General features: G+C 49.7%; 1 protein-coding gene across 5 annotated transcripts in view; it reads right to left on the bottom strand.

Moving 5' to 3' along the window:
• The window catches only part of PLEKHS1 (pleckstrin homology domain containing S1), a 55,414-nt gene extending 34,804 nt beyond the window's left edge, over window positions 1-20,610 (bottom strand). The window contains exons 1-6 of one of the 5 annotated variants that reach the window (XM_066601471.1): window positions 20,346-20,610; window positions 12,851-12,898; window positions 6,986-7,050; window positions 3,723-3,841; window positions 1,921-2,055; window positions 1,150-1,216 (exon numbers count right to left, since the gene is read on the bottom strand). In XM_066601471.1, the coding sequence (XP_066457568.1) occupies window positions 1,150-1,216; window positions 1,921-2,055; window positions 3,723-3,841; window positions 6,986-7,050; window positions 12,851-12,881 (417 nt within the window). In that variant the 5' untranslated portion in view covers window positions 12,882-12,898; window positions 20,346-20,610. Of the gene's footprint in view, window positions 1-1,149; window positions 1,217-1,920; window positions 2,056-3,722; window positions 3,842-6,819; window positions 6,930-6,985; window positions 7,051-12,850; window positions 12,899-20,064; window positions 20,311-20,345 lie in introns of those variants that run through there. The other 4 variants (XM_066601470.1, XM_066601468.1, XM_066601469.1 and 1 more) reach the window with 4 other exon arrangements.
• Window positions 20,611-21,254: the final 644 nt, after the last annotated feature.

Below are 21,254 nucleotides of genomic sequence, written 5' to 3'. Positions count from 1 at the left end.
CCACCAGACCCCATTGTCAGCTCTATACCTGGAGACATCCCCCCACCAGACCCCATTGTCAGCTCTACACCTGGTGACATCCCCCCACCAGACCCCATTGTCAGCTCTATACCTGGAGACATCCCCCCACCAGACCTCATTGTCAGTTCTACACCTGGTGACATCCCCACCACTAGACCCCGTTGTCAGCTCTACACCTGGTGACATCCCACCACCAGACCCCGTTGTCAGCTCTACACCTGGTGACATCCCCCCTGCCAGACCCCGTTGTCAGCTCTATACCTGGAGACATCCCCCCACCAGACCTCATTGTCAGTTCTACACCTGGTGACATCCCCACCACTAGACCCTGTTATCAGCTCTACACCTGGTGACATCCCACCACTAGACCCCGTTGTCAGCTCTACACCTGGTGACATCCCACCACCAGTCCCCGTTGTCAGCTCTACACCTGGTGACATCCCCCCACTAGACCCCGTTGTCAGCTCTACACCTGGTGACATCCCACCACCAGACCCCGTTGTCAGCTCTACACATGGTGACATCCCCCCACTAGACCCCGTTGTCAGCTCTACACCTGGTGACATCCCCTCTCCAGACCCCGTTGTCAGCTCTACACCTGGTGACATCCCACCACCAGACCCCGTTGTCAGCTCTACACCTGGTGACATCCCACCGCCAGACCCCGTTGTCAGCTCTACAGCTGGTGACATCCCCCCACTAGACGCCGTTGTCAGCTCTACACCTGGTGACATCCCACCACCAGACCCCGTTGTCAGCTCTACACCTGGTGACATCCCACCACCAGACCCCGTTGTCAGCTCTACACCTGGTGACATCCCACCGCCAGACCCCGTTGTCAGCTCTACAGCTGGTGACATCCCCCCACTAGACCCAGTTGTCAGCTCTACACCTGGTGACATCCCACCACCATGGGATGAGGGCCGTGCCCTCTATTAGATGTAGATGGGGTCCGTGGCTGTTCCAGGGTTATTGCTCAAGTGTTTCCTCAGTGATGTAAACGGTCTCTGGCAGCTCGCGAAATCTCATCCTGTCCTTGAGAATATCCTACGCTAGGGGGCATCTTACCTAATGCTCTATGCTTTTCAGCAGGTTTGCAGGTGGTCCAGTTACAGAAGGGGCACTTACTATCATTTTATTGTGGACCTTCATCCAGGCATCGGTTATGGATTTCTGCCACTCGGCGATGCTTTCCCTGTATAAGACACAAGGAAATGACTTAAGATGTAAGTCCGAGTGTTGCCACAGTGCACATTGGAACAAACGATTCTGCGCTGCTACTTACTCATCAGAGAGATGCTCATGTCACTAATGGTCCTACAGGTGGCGCTGCAGACTCTCATTTGCATACCAAATTTCCCAGGGAGCATTTCATGGCCTATATGTCTCTTCACTTCTACTTGGTGCTCTCCACAAGGAGAATAAGCTGCAGAGCATTGCACCCTCTCTGGGAAATTTGGCATGCAAATAGGAGAGCATTACAAAGCTTATAAGTCTCACACATACTTAGTTTTCTCCTCAAGGAGAAAGAGATTGGCACTTCATTCACATGGAGTGATAAGCGCTACATCATTTGCCTGAAGGATCAGTAGTGCAGCATACAGCTTTGTTGTTCTGGGCAGCACATCGCTCTCTGCACAGGAAGGTGTGCTGCGCCACCAACAGCTTGTATTAAGTGCTGATTAATAGATGTAATCAGCGGGTGAGTCACATATTAGTTCCTGGTCATTGGCCATGTGAAAGGCTCTATACTGTGCAGAGGTAGCAGTCACACCCAGGCGTGAAAACCCCTCTGCCAAATGAAAAGGCCGTTCCTGCAGGTAATCCAGGCTGGTAATAATATCACAGGTGGTGCAAGATAAGACGACTCACTGAGAGGCGACGTGACCCAGAACTTACGTGCCGTCGTCCACCAGATAGTAATCGCGTTTGTCGGTCTTTATACACAGGATGTTGTTCGGGGAGTTGTTGAAGAGGCGAGTGATGGTTGGGATCTTCTCCATCATGGTACTTCCCAATTCTACGGATTTTATACTATAAAAGAGTCATATGTTTCCGTACTATACATTATAGTATATATATATATATTCACAGAGCAGGGGGAGGAGGAGAAGAAGAAGGAAGAGAGGAAAAAAGAGGAAGAGAAGGAGGAGAGGAAAAATGAGGAAGGGAAGGAGGAGAGGAAAAATGAGGAAGGGAAGGAGGAGAGGAAAAGAGGAAGAGAAGGAGGAGAGGAAAAGAGGAAGAGAAGGAGGAGAGGAAAAGAGGAAGAGAAGGAGGAGAGGAAAAGAGGAAGAGAAGGAGGAGAGGAAAAGAGGAAGAGAAGGAGGAGAGGAAAAGAGGAAGAGAAGGAGGAGAAGAAAAGAGGAAGAGAAGGAGGAGAAGAAAAGAGGAAGAGAAGGAGGAGAAGAAAAGAGGAAGAGATGGAGGAGAAGAAAAGAGGAAGAGATGGAGGAGAAGAATAGAGGAAGAGATGGAGGAGAAGAAAGGAGGAAGAGAAGGAGGAGAAGAAAAGAGGAAGAGAAGGAGGAGAAGAAAAGAGGAAGAGAAGGAGGAGAAGAAAAGAGGAAGAGAAGGAGGAGAAGAAAAGAGGAAGAGAAGGAGGAGAAGAAAAGAGGAAGAGAAGGAGGAGAAGAAAAGAGGAAGAGAAGGAGGAGAAGAAAAGAGGAAGAGAAGGAGGAGAAGAAAAGAGGAAGAGAAGGAGGAGAAGAAAAGAGGAAGAGAAGGAGGAGAAGAAAAGAGGGAAAGGAAAAGAAGAAGAAGAAAGAGAAGGAGAAACAGAGAAGAAGAGCAGAGAAGAAAAAGAAGAGGAGATAAGAAGGCAAAAATGAGAGGAGGAGGAGAAGATAAAGACAAGGAGGAAGAATAGTTTGGGAAACACTATACTGGGTAATATATACTCACAGTCCAGCTGACACACAGCTTTCCCAGGATCAGCTCTACACCGCACATCTCTCATTCCCATGCTGCTACAATTCTAGGCAGATTTGCCATCCTTGATGCTGGGAAAGCTGGGTGACCATAGTGGTGGGTGCGGAGCGCAGCTGTACAGATGGGCACCCAACTTTCCCAAAAATATATGAAGATATATAAAGAATGACTCATGAAATAGAAGGGGCAGATGTGGTTCCACTGTGATAACTGCTGATTGTCGAGGGTTAAAGTCGCCATAGGTCACCCTCATAACACAAGGGCTTTGCTTTGGTGCCCTGTGTACCCCTTTGCCCAGCTCTGTCCACGTTGGCCCTGCAGTGGGCACAGAACATTGTATAAGATTTTACTGAATGTTCCTTTAATTCTGGTGTATGGTGGGCACAGGATCACGGGCGCAGGCGGGCCGTGCATTCGCTGCTCCAATATAAAATAAGACGGCTCTCTAAGTGTAACAAACTCCTTTCCAGTGGCTGATTCTGGGGTCCGGCTGCTAAAGCCCAAGATGCCCGATGCGATCGGTAAGAGGCTCAGGCACTGAGTGATCACTGTCCATGCACCTATGTTACACTGCAGATGGAGCGTTACAATGGGTCAGGGTGCTCCAGTGTGAGAAGCCTTGTGTAGCGCTTCTCCAGTTTGGCTCATATGTGGGGTTCACATGCAGGGGTCCCCAATATTACCCCAAATATAAGGTGAGTGTCCATAGCATAGAACCCCTTCATATGAGATGAGACCCCCCATACAGCGGCTGTGTAACAGATACTCACTCGCTTATATGAATGTCTCCCTTCCAGTCCTCGGACACGCCATCGTACGCATAGTATCGCAGGACGAAGGAGCCCGCGCCTATTCTGCACAGCTTCAATAATCGCCTTTTCCATGAGGCCTGAAATACAAACATGACAATAAGATGACGCCTTGCAGCAGGACCCCGAGAATCAGAGCGCCGCCCAGCGTCGTCATATCAGCGCAGAACGCTGGGTTGGGCCACGTTCTAATAGACCTCGCCGTCTCACTGATTGGAAAGACTATTTACATCCTGAGGCTGAAAACCCATCCTGACCCTCTTCCACACATACAGCTGAGGTGTTGCTTTATGCGCACCCAGTGCAGACAACCCTCCAGGAGGTGAACACATCCGCAGTACAAATCTGCCTTCTGTCCTGATAGTTTGTTACAATGTATCAGTCTGCAGTCCAGAGGGTTGACTACAATAGATACAACTGAATCGGATGACTGCGTGCAGCTAACCGTGCGCCTACAGAGGTCGTCTGATCCCTTCTCCAAAAACCTAAAATCGTTCCCATAGAGCAATCACAATTCAGTAACCATCCTACATAACTTCTGCTGGGATGAAGTTCTTCCCGTGTGCCTCAGGTTTGTTGGCATCCCCTGCTTCCTCCCTGCAGGTCTCTACTATGATTCAATGAGAACCGGGAGACCGTCACATTGCTAGAGCTCAGGTCGTTGAGCCTTCTTTTGGGCCATGGGCCCAGTTAGACTATTCCAGGGTGGTGAACCTACAGTACCGAGAGTGCTGGTAGTTAGAGGGGAATGATAGAGGTAAGTTACTAGCAGGACAATTGTTACAAGTGCCATTTAAGTATTTACCCCCCTGCGGAGCGCTGAAATGTAAAGATAATGTTCTGTTTAGTAAAGTTTGATTTGCTGCAATGAGTTTCCTCCACATGCCATCAAATATCATTCAACTGCATCTAAGGGCCCTGGTAGACGAGCCGATTCTCGTTTGAATGAGCGAACAAGTGAGTGACGTCTTTGCTAATCCGTTCGCTCCGGTTCAGCCTGTTTAGGCAGACACATCTGTGGCTCATTCAGAAGAGCATCAATCAGTCGATCACGGTCACTATATAAACGAATGTGAGAGACTGAATGAGCGCTGTTTAAACTGAATGCTAAGCGAATGAGCCAATGATGATAAAACGCACGACGAGCGAAAAGCAAACAATTCTCATTCGTTGTTGAGTCGTTGGTTCCCGTTTAGATTGAATGATTCTCATTCACTTTCACTTGTTTGAATGATTTTTTGATCGATAATCATTAAGTCTGAAAGCCCCTTCAGGCTACATTGACACGATCGGTGATCCCGTAGGGGGTGTGTGTTACGAGGCGCACAAACCTCGTGTGAATAGGGACTTCATTCTTTTGAATGGAATCAAACAGATGAGCGATGCTGGGGGAGGGGGGGAACAAATCCCTGCATGTTCATCGCACATTGTATTCAATGGGTCGGTCAGACACACCGCGTGCCGTGTGACTGCGATGGGATGCGTCCTGTTAAAATCAATGGGAAACACTTGCTGATCCGCTGGCGCACGTGAAACAAGCGCCGCAGGATGGGAATTTAAGAGAAGTGGTGCGAGGTGCATGAAAAACGCCTCTCATCCGCAATAATGACACGCGTTGACAAGCGCGATATCGCACAGGGTTTCTCGGGCCGCCATCATGCTCGCCTGTTTGAAGGGAAACTTTGTCGTGGTCATAGAGAGACGAGGGCTGAAGAGCGACCGCCAGTCCAGCTCCACCGGCAGATCTCCTACTGAGATTAAGGCCGGGCTAATCTGGAATCTGCAATACACATCCGCCCGTGTAAGCGCGACCTCACACTACAGCGACATGTAAAAGCTGCTGAAGACAAATGTTTAATCAACGCCTAATGCAAAAGTGATCGTCAGCCCGAAGTACGGGCATTTAAGAAAAAAAACAAATGTACCCCCTGAAGGTGCCCAGAGCGCCCGACCCTCTACAAGGAGGAAGGCTATCATGTTCACTGGAGTCTAGTTGGATGCATGGAGCGCGGCTGCCGCAGTGAAGGCCGATAACACTGCGACTAGAGTGTCTACCGGGCGGCTGTCGTGTGCGCTCGAAGCCACGGAGCCACGAAGGGGACTGTGATACTAATTAGTGAGACTCTATGTGAATAAAGGGGCTTCATATAACTAAGAGACGTATATCTGCTTTAGCTTACGGCCGGGCTCACATGACCATATGCGCCAGTCACACAGGGTTTTACCGCTGAGGAGCCGGCATATGGCAGCGATACGGTAGTGTATCTCACGCACGCGGTCATCCCGGGTTTTTGTTTCAGTTTCCGCCACAATGTAGATGTGTATCTACAGCGTTGATTACCCACCCATAGAGAATGATGGGCTCTCGTATGCAATATGCAGCAAGATAGAACATGCTGCGCTCTTTTCTGTGCTCGCGTATTACACAACGCATACACGCAAATGTGAGCAAAACAGCGCATTGCAATTTATTTGATTGCCTGCAAATACCAAACGTGCGTAATACGTGGTAAACTTCCGCTCATGTGAGCCCAGCCTAAGGCCCAATGTCCATGGGCGGATATGATTTCCAGAATCCGCAAGTCATGCCGCCCATAGAGACGCATTGGCGTCCGCAACTGAATTAAAGCATGCGGATTTGTTTTGCGGATCTTTTAATGCGGGAAGCAAATCCCAGCATGCTCTATTTCTCTGCGGTTCCCGCATGGATGGCTTCCATTGAAGTCAATGGAAGCCATCTGATCTGTGGCCCGCCGCAGCTGACACTGTGTACAGGCCACGGGTTCTGCAAGAAGAGCAGGGGATTTAAAGAAAATCTGTACTGCGCATGTCTGACGGCGAGCCGGGCGGACTGTCCACAGTGCGGATGTCCCGGAAGAATAGAGATCCGCACGGACGCCGCCTGCAGACAGGTACACAGGGTTGGATTCCGCTGAGGGCTCCCGAATGTGAAATCTGACCCGCCCGTGGACATGAGGCCTGAGACTGTGACTGGTGTCTGCAGCGGCGAGCTGCTACAATGTTGCTAATGTGTTCGGGGCCGTCGCGGCATTCTGACCTGCGCTGATTCTATAGGTGACTGTAAACAACTGTTGCCTTCTGGATCCCTTCTTCCATCGGCATGTGGGGACCCTGATCACCATAGCTCACCCGTCACCCGGCTTCCCCAGACGCTCTACAGACCCGCAGCACACGTTATGTAGCAGCCGTGTGGAAGTCGTTACCTTCTTGTTAAAGATGTAGAACGGTGGAGACTTGATGAGGCATCCCTGCTTGATGATCTGCTCGCCTGAAAATAAACCACAGGTTCCATCACCCTGACAAATCCTGAATATCTACATAGAAATCACGTAAGTTACCGCTGCGCCAGAGGTCTGCCGTAAGTTACCGCTGCGCCAGAGGTCTGCCATAAGTTACCGCTGCGCCAGAGGTCTGCCGTAAGTTACCGCTGCGCCAGAGGTCTGCCGTAAGTTACCGCTGCGCCAGAGGTCTGCCGTAAGTTACCGCTGCGCCAGAGGTCTGCCATAAGTTACCGCTGCGCCAGAGGTCTGCCGTAAGTTACCGCTGCGCCAGAGGTCTGCCGTAAGTTACCGCTGCGCCAGAGGTCTGCCGTAAGTTACCGCTGCGCCAGAGGTCTGCCGTAAGTTACCGCTGCGCCAGAGGTCTGCCGTAAGTTACCGCTGCGCCAGAGGTCTGCCGTAAGTTACCGCTGCGCCAGAGGCCTGCCGTAAGTTACCGCTGCGCCAGAGGTCTGCCGTAAGTTACCGCTGCGCCAGAGGTCTGCCGTAAGTTACCGCTGCGCCAGAGGTCTGCCGTAAGTTACCGCTGCGCCAGAGGTCTGCCGTAAGTTACCGCTGCGCCAGAGGTCTGCCGTAAGTTACCACTGCGCCAGAGGTCTGCCGTAAGTTACCGCTGCGCCAGAGGTCTGCCGTAAGTTACCGCTGCGCCAGAGGTCTGTCGTAAGTTACCGCTGCGCCAGAGGTCTGTCGTAAGTTACCGCTGCGCCAGAGGTCTGCCGTAAGTTACCGCTGCGCCAGAGGTCTGCCGCAAGTTACCGCTGCGCCAGAGGTCTGCCGCAAGTTACCGCTGCGCCAGAGGTCTGCCGTAAGTTGCGCCTTTTTTTTCAGATATCAATTTAGACAAATTTACTATTGATTGAAGGAACAGATGCCGCATCTCTCCTTCCACTTTGGAAAAGCGGTGATAAAAATGTGGGTGGAGTTTGAGTGGTGGGAGGGACTTAAATAGTTTTAAGAGTTGTAACATTTTAAAAAGTGGCAACATTTGTTGCAATCCTATTCCAGTAGCCGGAGGGCACAAATGGGGGCGGTTTATGATGCCACTTAGTATAAAGCAGGGGGGAAGGGGAAAGCAGAGTGTTGGATTCCACAGACAGCGGGGCAGATGGAATAAGACCGCTGTGTCGTCCGCTGCTCTTAACCCCTTCACGCTCCAGGCTGTACAGTTACATCATGGAGGCTTGGAGTTGGTATGGAGGGATACCCCGCACCGTACAATGTGAGGACTGGCTGCTTATCACGGCTGACACCCCCACAGCAGCCAGCATCGGCGCTCACGCTGATCACTGCTGTTAAACCTATAAATGCACAAGCTATTCTCATGGCGGCATTGCTATGGCCTGATTGGAGTTTGGGGGTCCCGGATGACCCTGTAGATTGCCATGGCAGCCGGGGGCCTTCTGAAGTCTCCCAGAGCTGCCTTGACTGATTGCCTGTGAAGATATGCCGTGGCAGTGTGGTGACTGTCTGTCAGAGTGTGGTATAATGCAATACTAGGGTATTACATTATACTGCTGGAGTGACCGCAAGTTCAAGACCTCTGTGGGGACTCAAACATAACGTAAAAACGTTAGAGTTACACTTTTTTGGTCACGCCGTCTCCAACGAAAAAGTAATAAAAAGAGATTAAACAGTCATATGTAATCCAAAAGGTTAGAAACTAGAGGACACCCAAAAAAACAGGCCCTCGCACGACTACGTCAACAGGAAGGTAAGAAGCTTGTGGCGGTCAGGAGACGGCGGCGGAAATAATCAGAAGTTTTTCAAAATATATATATATTTTTTAAATCAGTGCAGCGAAATGTATAAACTTGGCATCGCTGTAATTGTACCGACCGCAGGGGGAGGTCATGGGGTCATTCATGCTGCAGTGAGTACAACTTAGAAACAAGACCCCCAAAGATTGGGTTTTTTCTCTCTTTCACTCCACTTTTACTTTTTTAGATGTTTTTCAGTACATTATAAGGTACAATAAAATAAAAAAATGAAGAAAAAAAAGGGCCACGTCATCAAGGGGTTAATGTAATAATTGTCGTCAGGAGACGCAAACAGTGGATTGGATGGTACAGGCCTCTATATTCATTAGGTGTAAGAAATGTACAGCAGCTAGGGGCTGTGTGAGGGGCTGCGGGGGGCCGCACCACCCGCCTCCAAGCTCCGCACACTTTATTATGGGGACTCTGGCATAAGCTGTTAAAAAGTCACAGGTTTGGGCTCAAAATTACGACTTTTTGACACTTTTTGACATTCTGGTGCAATCAATAACCCCTATGTAGATAGCAGTGAAGGAGCTGCGATGACATCACAGTCACATGACCACAGCAGCTCCTTCACTGTGATTGGTCAGCAGTCTGCAGTGCAGGTAAGAGAGGAGCTCTAGAGGGGAATAATGCCAGGAGGAGGGATGATTAGGAGGAAAAATGCTGCTGCTGGTTCGGGAGGTCAACCTACTACAACTCCCAGCATGCCATCGGTCTACAACTGGCTGATGTCCTCCATCTGTATGCCCCAACAGTCCCATGCTGGGATCTGTAGTTGTACCATAATCTTGTGAGACGATCAGGCCGGTGACACACTGCCGTAGTTTCGTCTCCATAATAAGTGGTCGCGGGTCTCCTGACCCAAACTCAGAGCGTTGCGCACTCCTACGATGGAGACCTGCGGTCGGGCCGGGTCACACTTCTATATCATGGGCACAAAACAGAGGCGAAAATGTGGCAGCGTGTCAACCGTCTTAGTCTAAAACCGCATATCCAGCTGGCCGCACCCACCGCAGCAGCCAGCGGTCACATGATTACTGGCCCCTGTGGACGGCGTTAGGACAAGCTGCAGTTTCCATTGGGACCATTTTAGGCTAAAGGTGACTTTTAATCACTTTTATTGTGTTTCTTGGCATCCAGTTGACCAAAAAAACCCCACAATTCTGGCATTGTTTGCTTTTTTCCGTTTTCCTCCTCCAGCACGCAGGATATATAATAACTTTATCCGTTCGGTCAGTGCGACTGCGGCCGTAACAAACAAACTCATTCCGAATTTTTTGCCACTTTTGCTTTAAAAAGAAAGCTTTTTGCATCATGGCATTCGACCCGCGACATTTGTATTTGTTCGCCAGCCGCGCCGTGTCGGGTCCGGCTGATTGTGGGACGAGTTGGAGTTTTCTATGGTCCAATTTTAGGCCACATTTGACTTTTTGATCACTTTTATGGCGTTTTTTGGGAGCGGATGAACAGCAGTTCTGGCATTTTTTTTTGTTCCGCCATTCACGGTGCGGGATGACAAGCGTAATATATTTACAGCGCAGATCTTTGTGAACGCGGCGATACCGAATATGAGGCTTGTTTTTTTTTTTAAGCAAAAAAGGGAGTTTTCAAGGGAAGAAATTTTTTTTCAATGTAAACTTTGTTCAGGTTGTTTCCTGGAGCGGCGGGGAAGCTGCGATCAGCTGATTGCGGTAGATTACACTGCACTACCCGCGCACGTGTCCCAACCATTCCAGATTCGGTCACTACTGCTGTGAGAAGGTCACTGAAGGACAATACAGAGGGTGTGGCTTAGCATGAAGGGGCGAGGCCTGTCCCTAAAATCTGCCGCAATGCACTACGTGCGCCGCTATAGTTGTGGATGGAGGCACGCATTAGTCTCCGACTTCCACCAGTAAGGACTACACCAGGCTGGCAGCATCCCCAATAGACCACAAGCGCGGGGGGCGGGGTAAAATCGCAGCGTGCTCCATTCTCTGCAGATTCCCGCACAGACAGCTTCCATTGAAGTCCATGGAAGCTGTCCGATCCGCGGCCCGCTCGCAGCTGACACTGCGGACGTGATGCGAATAGGCGGAAAAGCAGGAGGTTTTGAAAAAAAATGCTTGCACGCATCCGCCGTGTAGAAGAAAGAAGATTTGTCCGGAACGCAGTAGACCCGCACTGCACCCGGACAGGTAAGAAGAGCGTCCACGGCCGCGAGCACGGATGGATTCGGGGGTGTGGACAGGAGACCTGAGGGGATTGTCCCAGTCAGATTTCGGCAGCGATTTACTCAACAACGGCTCCTTATACACAGCCGATTTCTGAAGATTCGGCGCTCCTCCTCCCCTCCGAAGTCTTTGCCCTATCAGCCCATCCTTGCACCCAGTTGCCTACAGTGAGCGCTGTGCCCCTAGCGAGATGACACTTTCGCATCACCTGACCAGCAGCGCGCCATTCACTACAGGCCGATGGGTGCTCGGATGTCAGCGTGAAGACTTCGGAGGTGAGGAGGAGCGCCAAATCTTCTGAAATCATCTGTGGATACGCACTTTGTGGAAATTGCGCAGCATCGCTATTCTGTGGGAACGTACCATCGGGGCGCATTTACACTGCGCTTTTATCATGTCAGTTTTGCGTGTTACGAGACACACAAGTCTTGCACAAAAATAGAGCCCGTTATTTTACACGATGTTGCGAGAAAGAGGAATTGCAGCGCGCCATATTTTTGGCGATTTACTTTCAATGGAACTGCAAAAAAAAAAAAATGGAACTGGCGAGCTGCGACTACACAAACCACCAGGAGGCACTTGCATGGCATTGGGCTACAGGCCAGACGTCCAGCGACAGGCGATCCGTTAACCTTAAGGGCTATGATGGAGGCTGCAATGGAGGTCGGTCGTCTTCAGCGATGAGTCCCGTTTTTGTCACGGATGTAACGATGGCTGGAGACCACGTGGGTAACGCCAAGAGGACGTCATGAGTGAGCGGCATGTAGACCCTTCTCCCGGGAAGGAGAGAGTGGTGTGTGTGGGGGGGCATAATGTACAGTAGTCGGACCCCTCTAGTCTTCACTCCACGTACACCAACAGCTCAGCGTTATACGAATTCGGTCAGGGAACCAGTGGTAGCGCCATTTTTCTGAAGTGTCCCAGAAGCCATTTTTCAACGTGACAATCCTGGCTGCATGTTACTCGCATAGCTGGGAGCGTCCTGTGTGGCGTAACCGCGCCACCACGGCCTGCAGCGCCCCGGACCCCCGGTCTCCTATCGAGCATATCTGCCACCTCATTGGTCGGCAATTGTAAAGCGAGCGGCCAGCAGCGCATGTTGATGATTTGCGCACCCAAGTGCATTCAGCGTGGCAGAACATTCCTCAGACAACCATTGATACCCTCAATAATAGCACGCCAAGGCGTGTAAGTGCGCACATTTCAGGGCGCGGGGCCCTCATGCTCGCTACTGAATACATCGAGTTGTTTTGAATATTTTGCTTCCATTTTTTCATCATTTGCATATCATTAACTCGTCTACCGATCCTGCAATTTCCATAATTCCACGACTTTTCCTTCTTGTTGAGCAGTCTAGATCTTACATGAGTAACAATGGAGCAGAGCAGCAGTGCAAAGTATGGGGAAGCAAGAGAGCAGCACCCTGAGCCGCTGATCAGACAACGATAAACAATGAAGCCGCAGTCGCTGATCAGGGCTAAACATCAGCCGCCAGCAGGGATAATAGATAGCAGAATCAGAGGTTGGGATTTGGACATTGACTTTTGAGGTGAGGGGCTGATGGACACGCAGCAGCTGCAGGAAGGGGCCGAATTACACTATCTGTGCAAATGCAACCAAGTTTCAGTTCACATTGGCAAAACTAGTCATGTGATCATTACTTTGTAATAGAGGTGGAAGGGGAAAGTTTGGGCCGAGCCCCCCCTGCCCCCGACGTGCGGTCCTGTAACCTGTTCATGGCCCCCCTAGTCAGTCTCCCCATACATTACACCATAGTATACAGTAACTGTAGGACATTACAGGTGTGCTCCTCTTACCTGAGTCGGAGCTTCTCCTCTTGGGGCCCATCGGGAACCAACTCCTGGCTGTGAAGACAGAATGTTATCAGTTATGGGAAGCTGGAGAAAGTCCCAGAGATCAGGCACAGTAGCTAGAATAGGTGCAAAGGTGACAGTGGCACCCGATCCCCAGGGCGGAGCTTTATGGGTGCAAGGGTGACAGTGATACGTGATCCCTGGAGCGTAGCCATAGGGGGTGCAAGAGTAATCCTGTAGGGGGTGCAATATTAATAGTGGTACGTGATACCTGGGGCATAGCTATATGGGGTGCAAAAGTAGTACTGGGACATGTCTCTGTAATGACCCCTGATATATCTATACATAGTTATTAGAGCACCCCCTTGTTACAGTCCTGGGTATAATAGATGATGGGAGAGATCTCTGTACTGACCCCTAATATAATATACATAGTTATTAGAGCGCCCCCTTGTTACAGTCCTGGGTATAATAGATGATGGGAGGCATCTCTGTACTGACCCCTAATATAATATACATAGTTATTAGAGCGCCCCCTTGTTACAGTCCTGGGTATAATAGGTGATGGGAGAGATCTCTGTACTGACCCTGATATATCTATACATAGTTATTAGATCTCCCCCTTGTTACAGTCCTGGGTATAATAGATGATGGGAGAGATCTCTGTACTGACCCCTAATATAATATACATAGTTATTAGAGCGCCCCCTTGTTACAGTCCTGGGTATAATAGATGATGGGAGGCATCTCTGTACTGACCCCTAATATAATATACATAGTTATTAGAGCGCCCCCTTGTTACAGTCCTGGGTATAATAGATGATGGGAGAGATCTCTGTACTGACCCCCTGATATATCTATACATAGTTATTAGAGCGCCCCCTTGTTACAGTCCTGGGTATGATAGATGATGGGAGAGATCTCTGTACTGACCCCTGATATATCTATACATAGTTATTAGAGCGCCCCCTTGTTACAGTCCTGGGTATAATTGATGATAGGAGAGAGCTCTGTACTGAACCTTGATCTATTATACAGTATATAGTTATTAGAGTGCCCCCTTGTTACAGTCCTGGGTATAATAGATGATGGGAGACATCTCTGTACTGACCCCTAATATATCTATACATAGTTATTAGAGCGCCCCCTTGTTACAGTCCTGGGTATAATAGATGATGGGAGAGATCTCTGTACTGACCCCTGATATATCTATACATAGTTATTGGAGCGCCCCCTTGTTACAGTCCTGGGTATAATAGATGATGGGAGAGATCTCTGTACTGACCCCTGATATATCTATACATAGTTATTGGAGCGCCCCCTTGTTACAGTCCTGGGTATAATAGATGATGGGAGAGATCACTGTACTGATCCCTGATGTATATATACATAGGTTTTAGAGCACCCCCTTGTTACAGTCCTGGGTATAATAGATGATGGGAGAGATCTCTGTACTGACCCCTGATATATCTATACATAGTTATTTGAGCGCCCCCTCGTTACAGTCCTGGGTATAATAGATGATGGGAGATCTCTGTACTGACCCCTGATGTATATATACATAGGTTTTAGAGCACCCCCTTGTTACAGTCCTGGGTATAATAGATGATGGGAGAGATCTCTGTACTGACCCCTAATATATCTATACATAGTTATTAGAGCGCCCCCTTGTTACAGTCCTGGGTATAATAGATGATGGGAGAGATCTCTGTACTGACCCCTGATATATCTATACATAGTTATTGGAGCGCCCCCTTGTTACAGTCCTGGGTATAATAGATGATGAGAGAGATCTCTGTATTGTCCCATGATATATCTATACATAGTTATTAGGTCACCCCTCAGCTATCTTTTTTCTAAACTAAATAATCCCATTTTTGATCACCTCTCTGGGTATTGTAGTCCACCCATTCTAGTTATTGCTTTAGTTTGTAGTCTGCCTTTGTACCGCTCAAGCTCTTATATGTCCTTCTTGAGTCCCGTCCCCAAACTGTCCACAATATTCCATGTGGTCTGACCAGTGAGTTGTAGAGAGGGAGAATAATGCTCTCATCATGCGCCCATAGACCTGTCTTGATGCCCCCCATGATCCTAATTGCCTTAGCAGCAGCTGCCTGACACTGGTCGCTCCACTTAAAGGGGTTGTCTCGCGGCAGCAAGTGGGTCTATACACTTCTGTATGGCCATATTAATGCACTTTGTAATGTACATTGTGCATTAATTATGAGCCATACAGAAGTTATAAGAAGGTTTTCACTTACCTGCTCCGTTGCTAGCGTCCTCGTTTCCATGGAGCCCGACTAATTTTCGCCGTCTAATGGCCGGGGTCTTCTTCTGTTCTCAATGGGGCCGCTCGTGCAGGATGCCGGCTCCGTGTAGCTCCGCCCCGTCACGTGCCGATTCCAGCCAATCAGGAGGCTGGAATCGGCAATGGACCGCACAGAAGGCCTGCGGTCCACCGAGGGAGAAGATCCCGGCGGCCATCTTCAACTGGTAAGTAAGAAGTCACCGGAGCGCGGGGATTCAGGTAAGCGCTGTGCGTTTTTTTTTTTAAGTCCCTGCATCGGGGTTGTCTCGCGCCGAACGGGGGGGGGGGGGGGGGGGGGGTTGAAAAAAAAAAAAAAAAAACGTTTCGGCGCGGGACAACCCCTTTAAGTTTACAGTTGCCTAAAACCCCCAAGTCCTTCTCCATGTCGGTGTCCCCAGTGGTTTCCCATTAGTGTGTAATGGTGACATGTATTTCCTGCCCGTGTGCAGAACCGCACATGTATCAGTGTTAAACCTCATCTACCACTTTTCTGCCCCCAACTTATCCAGATCCTCTTGCGGTCTCCCTGCATCCCCTCTTGTGTCAATTAATTTACATAGTTTTTTATCATCTGTACCAGGTTATTAATATATTAAAAAGAATAGGGTCCAATACTGCCCCCTGTGGTACACCAGTAGTAATGTGACCCTTCCATTTAATAGATTTGTTTTCTCCTCATCGACCTCAACAATTTCTCCTACATTATTTATTAAAGGGCCAACGCTTTCAGTATTAATCTTTTTACTATTTATATAGTTGAAGAACAGGTTAGGGTTAGGTTTACTCTCTCTGTCTTCATCTTTGCTGCCTTTAGCTGATTTACATAATTTATTCTTTTTCTTATAGGTTTTTAGTGCTTCTTCGCTGCCTTCTTGTTTTAGTAGTTTAAACACTTTCTTTTTGCTGTTTTTCGCCCCTTTACATCTTCATTGAGCCACATCGGTTTTCTCCTATTATTAAGTCTTTTATTCCTGAAGCGTATGAGCCGCTCGCAGTAAGTAATTAGGATGTTTTTAAACATTGATTGTTTGTAGTCTTATTTCTGAGGACATTGTCCCAGTCAGTAAGGTTAAGGACGTCTCTGAGCTGATGGAACTTGGCCTTCCCACAGTTTAGGATTTTTGTAGCTGCCGGATAAAACTTCTGTTATATTTAGTGTCTATAGAAAACCCCTGAGGATTTTATTGTTTTTTCCTCCATGTATTTCCACCCATAGAGACTCCAGGTTCCCCTTCCAGCGTTAGTCGTCCCCTTCCCGGTCAGCCTTCCAGCGTTAGTCGTCCCCTTCCCGGTCAGCCTTCCAGCGTTAGTCGTCCCCTTCCCGGTCAGCCTTCCAGCGTTAGTCGTCCCCTTCCCGGTCAGCCTTCCAGCGTTAGTCGTCCCCTTCCCGGTCAGCCTTCCTGCGTTAGTCGTCCCCTTCCCGGTCAGCCCTCCTGCGTTAGTCGTCCCCTTCCCGGTCAGCCTTCCTGCGTTAGTCGTCCCCTTCCCGGTCAGCCCTCCTGCGTTAGTCGTCCCCTTCCCGGTCAGCCTTCCAGCGTTAGTCGTCCCCTTCCCGGTCAGCCTTCCAGCGTTAGTCGTCCCCTTCCCGGTCAGCCTTCCAGCGTTAGTCGTCCCCTTCCCGGTCAGCCTTCCTGCGTTAGTCGTCCCCTTCCCGGTCAGCCTTCCTGCGTTAGTCGTCCCCTTCCCGGTCAGCCTTCCTGCGTTAGTCGTCCCCTTCCCGGTCAGCCTTCCTGCGTTAGTCGTCCCCTTCCCGGTCAGCCTTCTTGGTCAGACTTCTAGTGTTAGTCATCCCCTTTTTGGTCAGCTTTCTAGGGTTAGCCATCCCCTTTTTGTTCCCCTCTTAGTGTTAGTCATGCCCTTCTTGGTCAGACTTTTAGCATTAGTCAGCTTTCTAACTGCTGTGATTGTTTTTCATCATCGCAGGAGTGAAAATATTGCAAATGAGAATGAAAACATTGAAAATCATTGGTTTCCTAATCCTGTGATTTCACTCGGTCTCTCATCGCCGGTGTGAAGGAGCCCTTATGTAGCACCTTTCTGCAGTACTTCTGCTCCTCTTCTGTTTGGAAAGGACACGGGAAGTTCCACGGATACAGTTTTGCACAGGTGAGTAATTCTGGGTGGTGTTACCTAATCAGGGTGTAATTGGCAATGGAGACTGAAACAGACAAGCAGATTATATGTAACCACCAATATATCCCCTCAGCACAATGTACACACCCTGTAGGAAGGACAGACAATGTAGCACAATGTATCGGCTAAAGGTCACTGTGATCTGCTATAAAACACAAATAAAATAGGGAAGATGCCCTCAACACGTCCACGTGGGGCTCCTTCACACGCCCACGTGGGGCTCCTTCACACGCCCACGTGGGGCTCCTTCACACGCCCACGTGGGGCTCCTTCACACGCCCACGTGGGGCTCCTTCACACGCCCACGTGGGGCTCCTTCACCAGCCCACTTGGAGCTCCTTCACACGTCCACGTGGGGCTCCTTCACCAGCCCACTTGGAGCTCCTTCACACGTCCACGTGGGGCTCCTTCACACGCCCACTTGGGGCTCCTTCACACGCCCACTTGGGGCTCCTTCACACGCCCACTTGGGGCTCCTTCACACGTCCACGTGGGGCTCCTTCACACGTCCACGTGGAGCTCCTTCACACGTCCACGAGGGGCTCCTTCACACGCCCACGAGGGGCTCCTTCACACGCCCACGAGGGGCTCCTTCACACGCCCACGTGGGGCTCCTTCACACGCCCACTTGGGGCTCCTTCACACGCCCACTTGGGGCTCAGTGTGAAATCAGTTTTTTTCGAGTCAAAACCAGGAGTGGGACTTACAGAGAGAAAGTATCATGGAAAGATTTGCATTTCTTCCGTATTTTGGACCCGCTTCTGTTGGACCCGGTGTCTGCCAGAACCATTTCCAGGCACTTGGCTGAAGGACATTTGGTCTCACGGCCCCATTACATGTACGGTCTCTGCCCCCCCACCATCGCCTCCGTTTGCAGTGTGTCGTCGATGCTACAGAGGGGAACCCAGTTGTATTCAATCACAAATTCAGGTTTAGTTTGAGTGCAGATGACGGCCATGTTCGTGTCTGAAGACCCGGGGGGTGAGTGCCTCAATCCTGCCCCCTGCTGGTGTGATGGTCTGGGGGGCATCACATATGACACTCGGCCCCCCTAGTAGTGATGAGGGGTACAATGACCGCTCAGCGATATGTTCAGGACATCCTGCAGCCACATGTGTTCCCCTTATGGCAAGAGGAAGCAGGATAATGCTCGGCCGCACACACAAGGGGGTCACAGGAAGCCCCCACAACGTTGTCACATTTCCATGGCTGCCCTATTTATCGTTAATAGAACATGGGTGGGACCATCTGGGACCTCATCAGCCTAGGAGTTGGTATGGTCTAGAGCAGTGTTCCCCAACTCCAGTCCTCAGGGGCCGCCAACAGGTCATGTTTTCAGGATCTCCTCAGTGTTGCACAGGTGATGTAATTATCATTGGTGCCTCAGACATTGCCACAGGTGTTCTTACTATAGGATATCCTGAAAACATGACCTGTTGGTGGTCCCTGAGGACTGCAGTTGGGGACCGCTGGTCTAGAGGCTCAGTTACAGGAAATGTGGAAGATATGAGGCAGGATACTATATATAACCTGTATGCCTCCATGCCCGCCCGTATCACATCTTGTATCCAAGATAGAGGCAGTACAACAACCTCCATGCTGCCCGTATCACATCTTGTATCCAAGTTAGAGGCGGTACAACAGGATACTAGAGACACCATGCCCGCCTGTATCACATCTTGTATCCAAGCTAGAGGCGGTACAACAGGGTACTAGAGCCTCCATGCCCACCCGTATCACATCTTGTATCCAAGCTAGAGGCGGTACAACAGGGTACTAGAGCCTCCATGCCCACCCGTATCACATCTTGTATCCAAGCTAGAGGCGGTACAACAGGGTACTAGAGCCTCCATGCCTGGCCGTATCACATCTTGTATCCAAGCTAGAGGCAGCCCAACAGGATACTAGAGCCTCCATGCCCACCCGTATCATATCTTGTATCCAAGCTAGGGGCGGTACAACAGGGTACTAGAGCTTCCATGCCAGCCTGTATCACATCTTGTATCCAAGCTAGAGGCGGTACAACAGGGTACTAGAGCCTCCATGCCCAGCCATATCACATCTTGTATCCAAGCTAGAGGCGGTACAACAGGGTACTAGAGCCTCCATGCCACCTGTATCACATCTTGTATCCAAGCTAGAGGTGGTACAACAGGGTACTAGAGCCTCCATGCCACCTGTATCACATCTTGTATCCAAGCTAGAGGTGGTACAACAGGGTAGTAGAGCCTCCCTATAAGGGGTCAGTTTTCCACAATAAATGATGCTTTTGCTCTGATATGTAATCACTTTCTTATATCATTGTTACAATCACAGAGGAAGTTTCATTCCATCCAACAACTTCTACGGGAAAAAGTTACTGACAATGAGTGGATATATATATATATACTCCTTCTAGGGAAGGGATAGTTTTTGACAATGAGTGTTCGTCTAGCTCCCTCGCCATTGCTGCCCCTCAGCAGGATACTTTAGGGCAGCACTGGGGGTTTGGGGGTTCAGGCTGCCTGCGTTCTGCTACTTTGTATTACTGCTTCAGTCAGCAGCGGTCTATTAGAGAATCGCTGCATATGCTTTGCTGTGGGCCACCGTCACATCAGATCAGGTGCAGTCTCCTATGACCTGCTGGCTTGTCTCTGTGTCCAGCGAGGTCTGCTGCACCTGCATAGGGGACCACAGCCACATTACAGAACTATACTATATTCCCTATAGGCAAACACAGGTGTACTGTCTCTTTAAATGCCATGTCGATGCTTATAGGCAACACAGAAGGACTTACTGGTCATCGTTACCTTGCATAGCCCTCTCTCTTTAGTCTTCTTTTAGTCTTGCAGTGTAGAACATAAGCCCAGAAACCTCGTTGTGCACCACTGTGACCAGGTATGGGGAAGTTTAGTCGTCGACTACCTCATTATTACAATGCCTTGTGGACAGGCTCTTCCTCAGTCAGGTAACAGAACTATCGTTACAATTGTGCAATCTCTCCACAAAAAGCCTGTGTGGTCAGATAGGCGGCTGTAGCTGCACCAAATCCCCTAACCCATGGGTGACTGTACTTACAGGTGAGGCGCTCAGGTGTGCACAGCTGTGGAGCCTTCGGTCTGCCTTCACTCCCACCTATTTGTATGTGCAGATTGGCTGAAATCTAATCCATCAGGAATTTCCCTCTCCAAGCCCCTCGCTGGGTCCAGGGGAATTCTTTTTTGTTTGCCGTAGTCCCAGGTGGGGGGAAAGCCCAAAATCTCAGCTTGTTTTTGGAGAACAATGTAAGCGTCGGGGAGGTGAGCTCAGGTGCCACTTCCTGGAGTTCAAGTTCACTGAACCGTCCCACAAACAAAGTTACTCAACGGATGAGAGAGCAACCAAAAGTGGAAGACAGCCTAGACAGTTCTGAAACTTTTTCCACTTTCCAACTAAGAAAATAATTGAAAGGGGCGGGGCTTCGGGGGTTATTGGGGTACGGATAAGGCAGTGAGCGGGTGTAAGGAAGGGAATAAACCTGGACAGTTATTAAGAAAGCTCTTCGGTATATTGAATATATGAAATGTTTGCAGGTGACTGTCTGCGGCGCAGGACGCTGTTGGTTTTTGCTGTTGATTAGCTTTAGGAAGTCGCTATTTGATCTTTTATGAAAACAACTACTGAAACCGCCATGGCTGGGCTTAGCTATGTATGAGCCATGCCAACCCTCAGCTTGTGGGGTACCAGGCAGGTATAGACTGGGGTGACTCCTTAGGTCTGCCCAGCCAGATGATCTTCCACCACGCGGCAGTGTCTTGTGGAGCTACATGACTCGTCTCCCTCCCGGCTCCCACTCTTTACCTCTAAAGTTCTGAGGCACCTCTGTCAGCCTATCGGTGCCCCCACAGCACAACTGCTTAGTTCTGCTACTGTATTTATAGTATGAGCTTGGTTCTGGTGCTGTATTTATGTTCTGTATCACAGAAAGTGAAATATAAAAACAAACAA

This window comes from Eleutherodactylus coqui, chromosome 4 (assembly GCF_035609145.1).
Source record: "Eleutherodactylus coqui strain aEleCoq1 chromosome 4, aEleCoq1.hap1, whole genome shotgun sequence".
Classification (NCBI taxonomy): Eukaryota; Metazoa; Chordata; class Amphibia; order Anura; family Eleutherodactylidae; genus Eleutherodactylus; species Eleutherodactylus coqui.
Note: the sequence above shows the minus strand (reverse complement) of the source record. Positions and strands in the feature narration are given on the sequence as shown.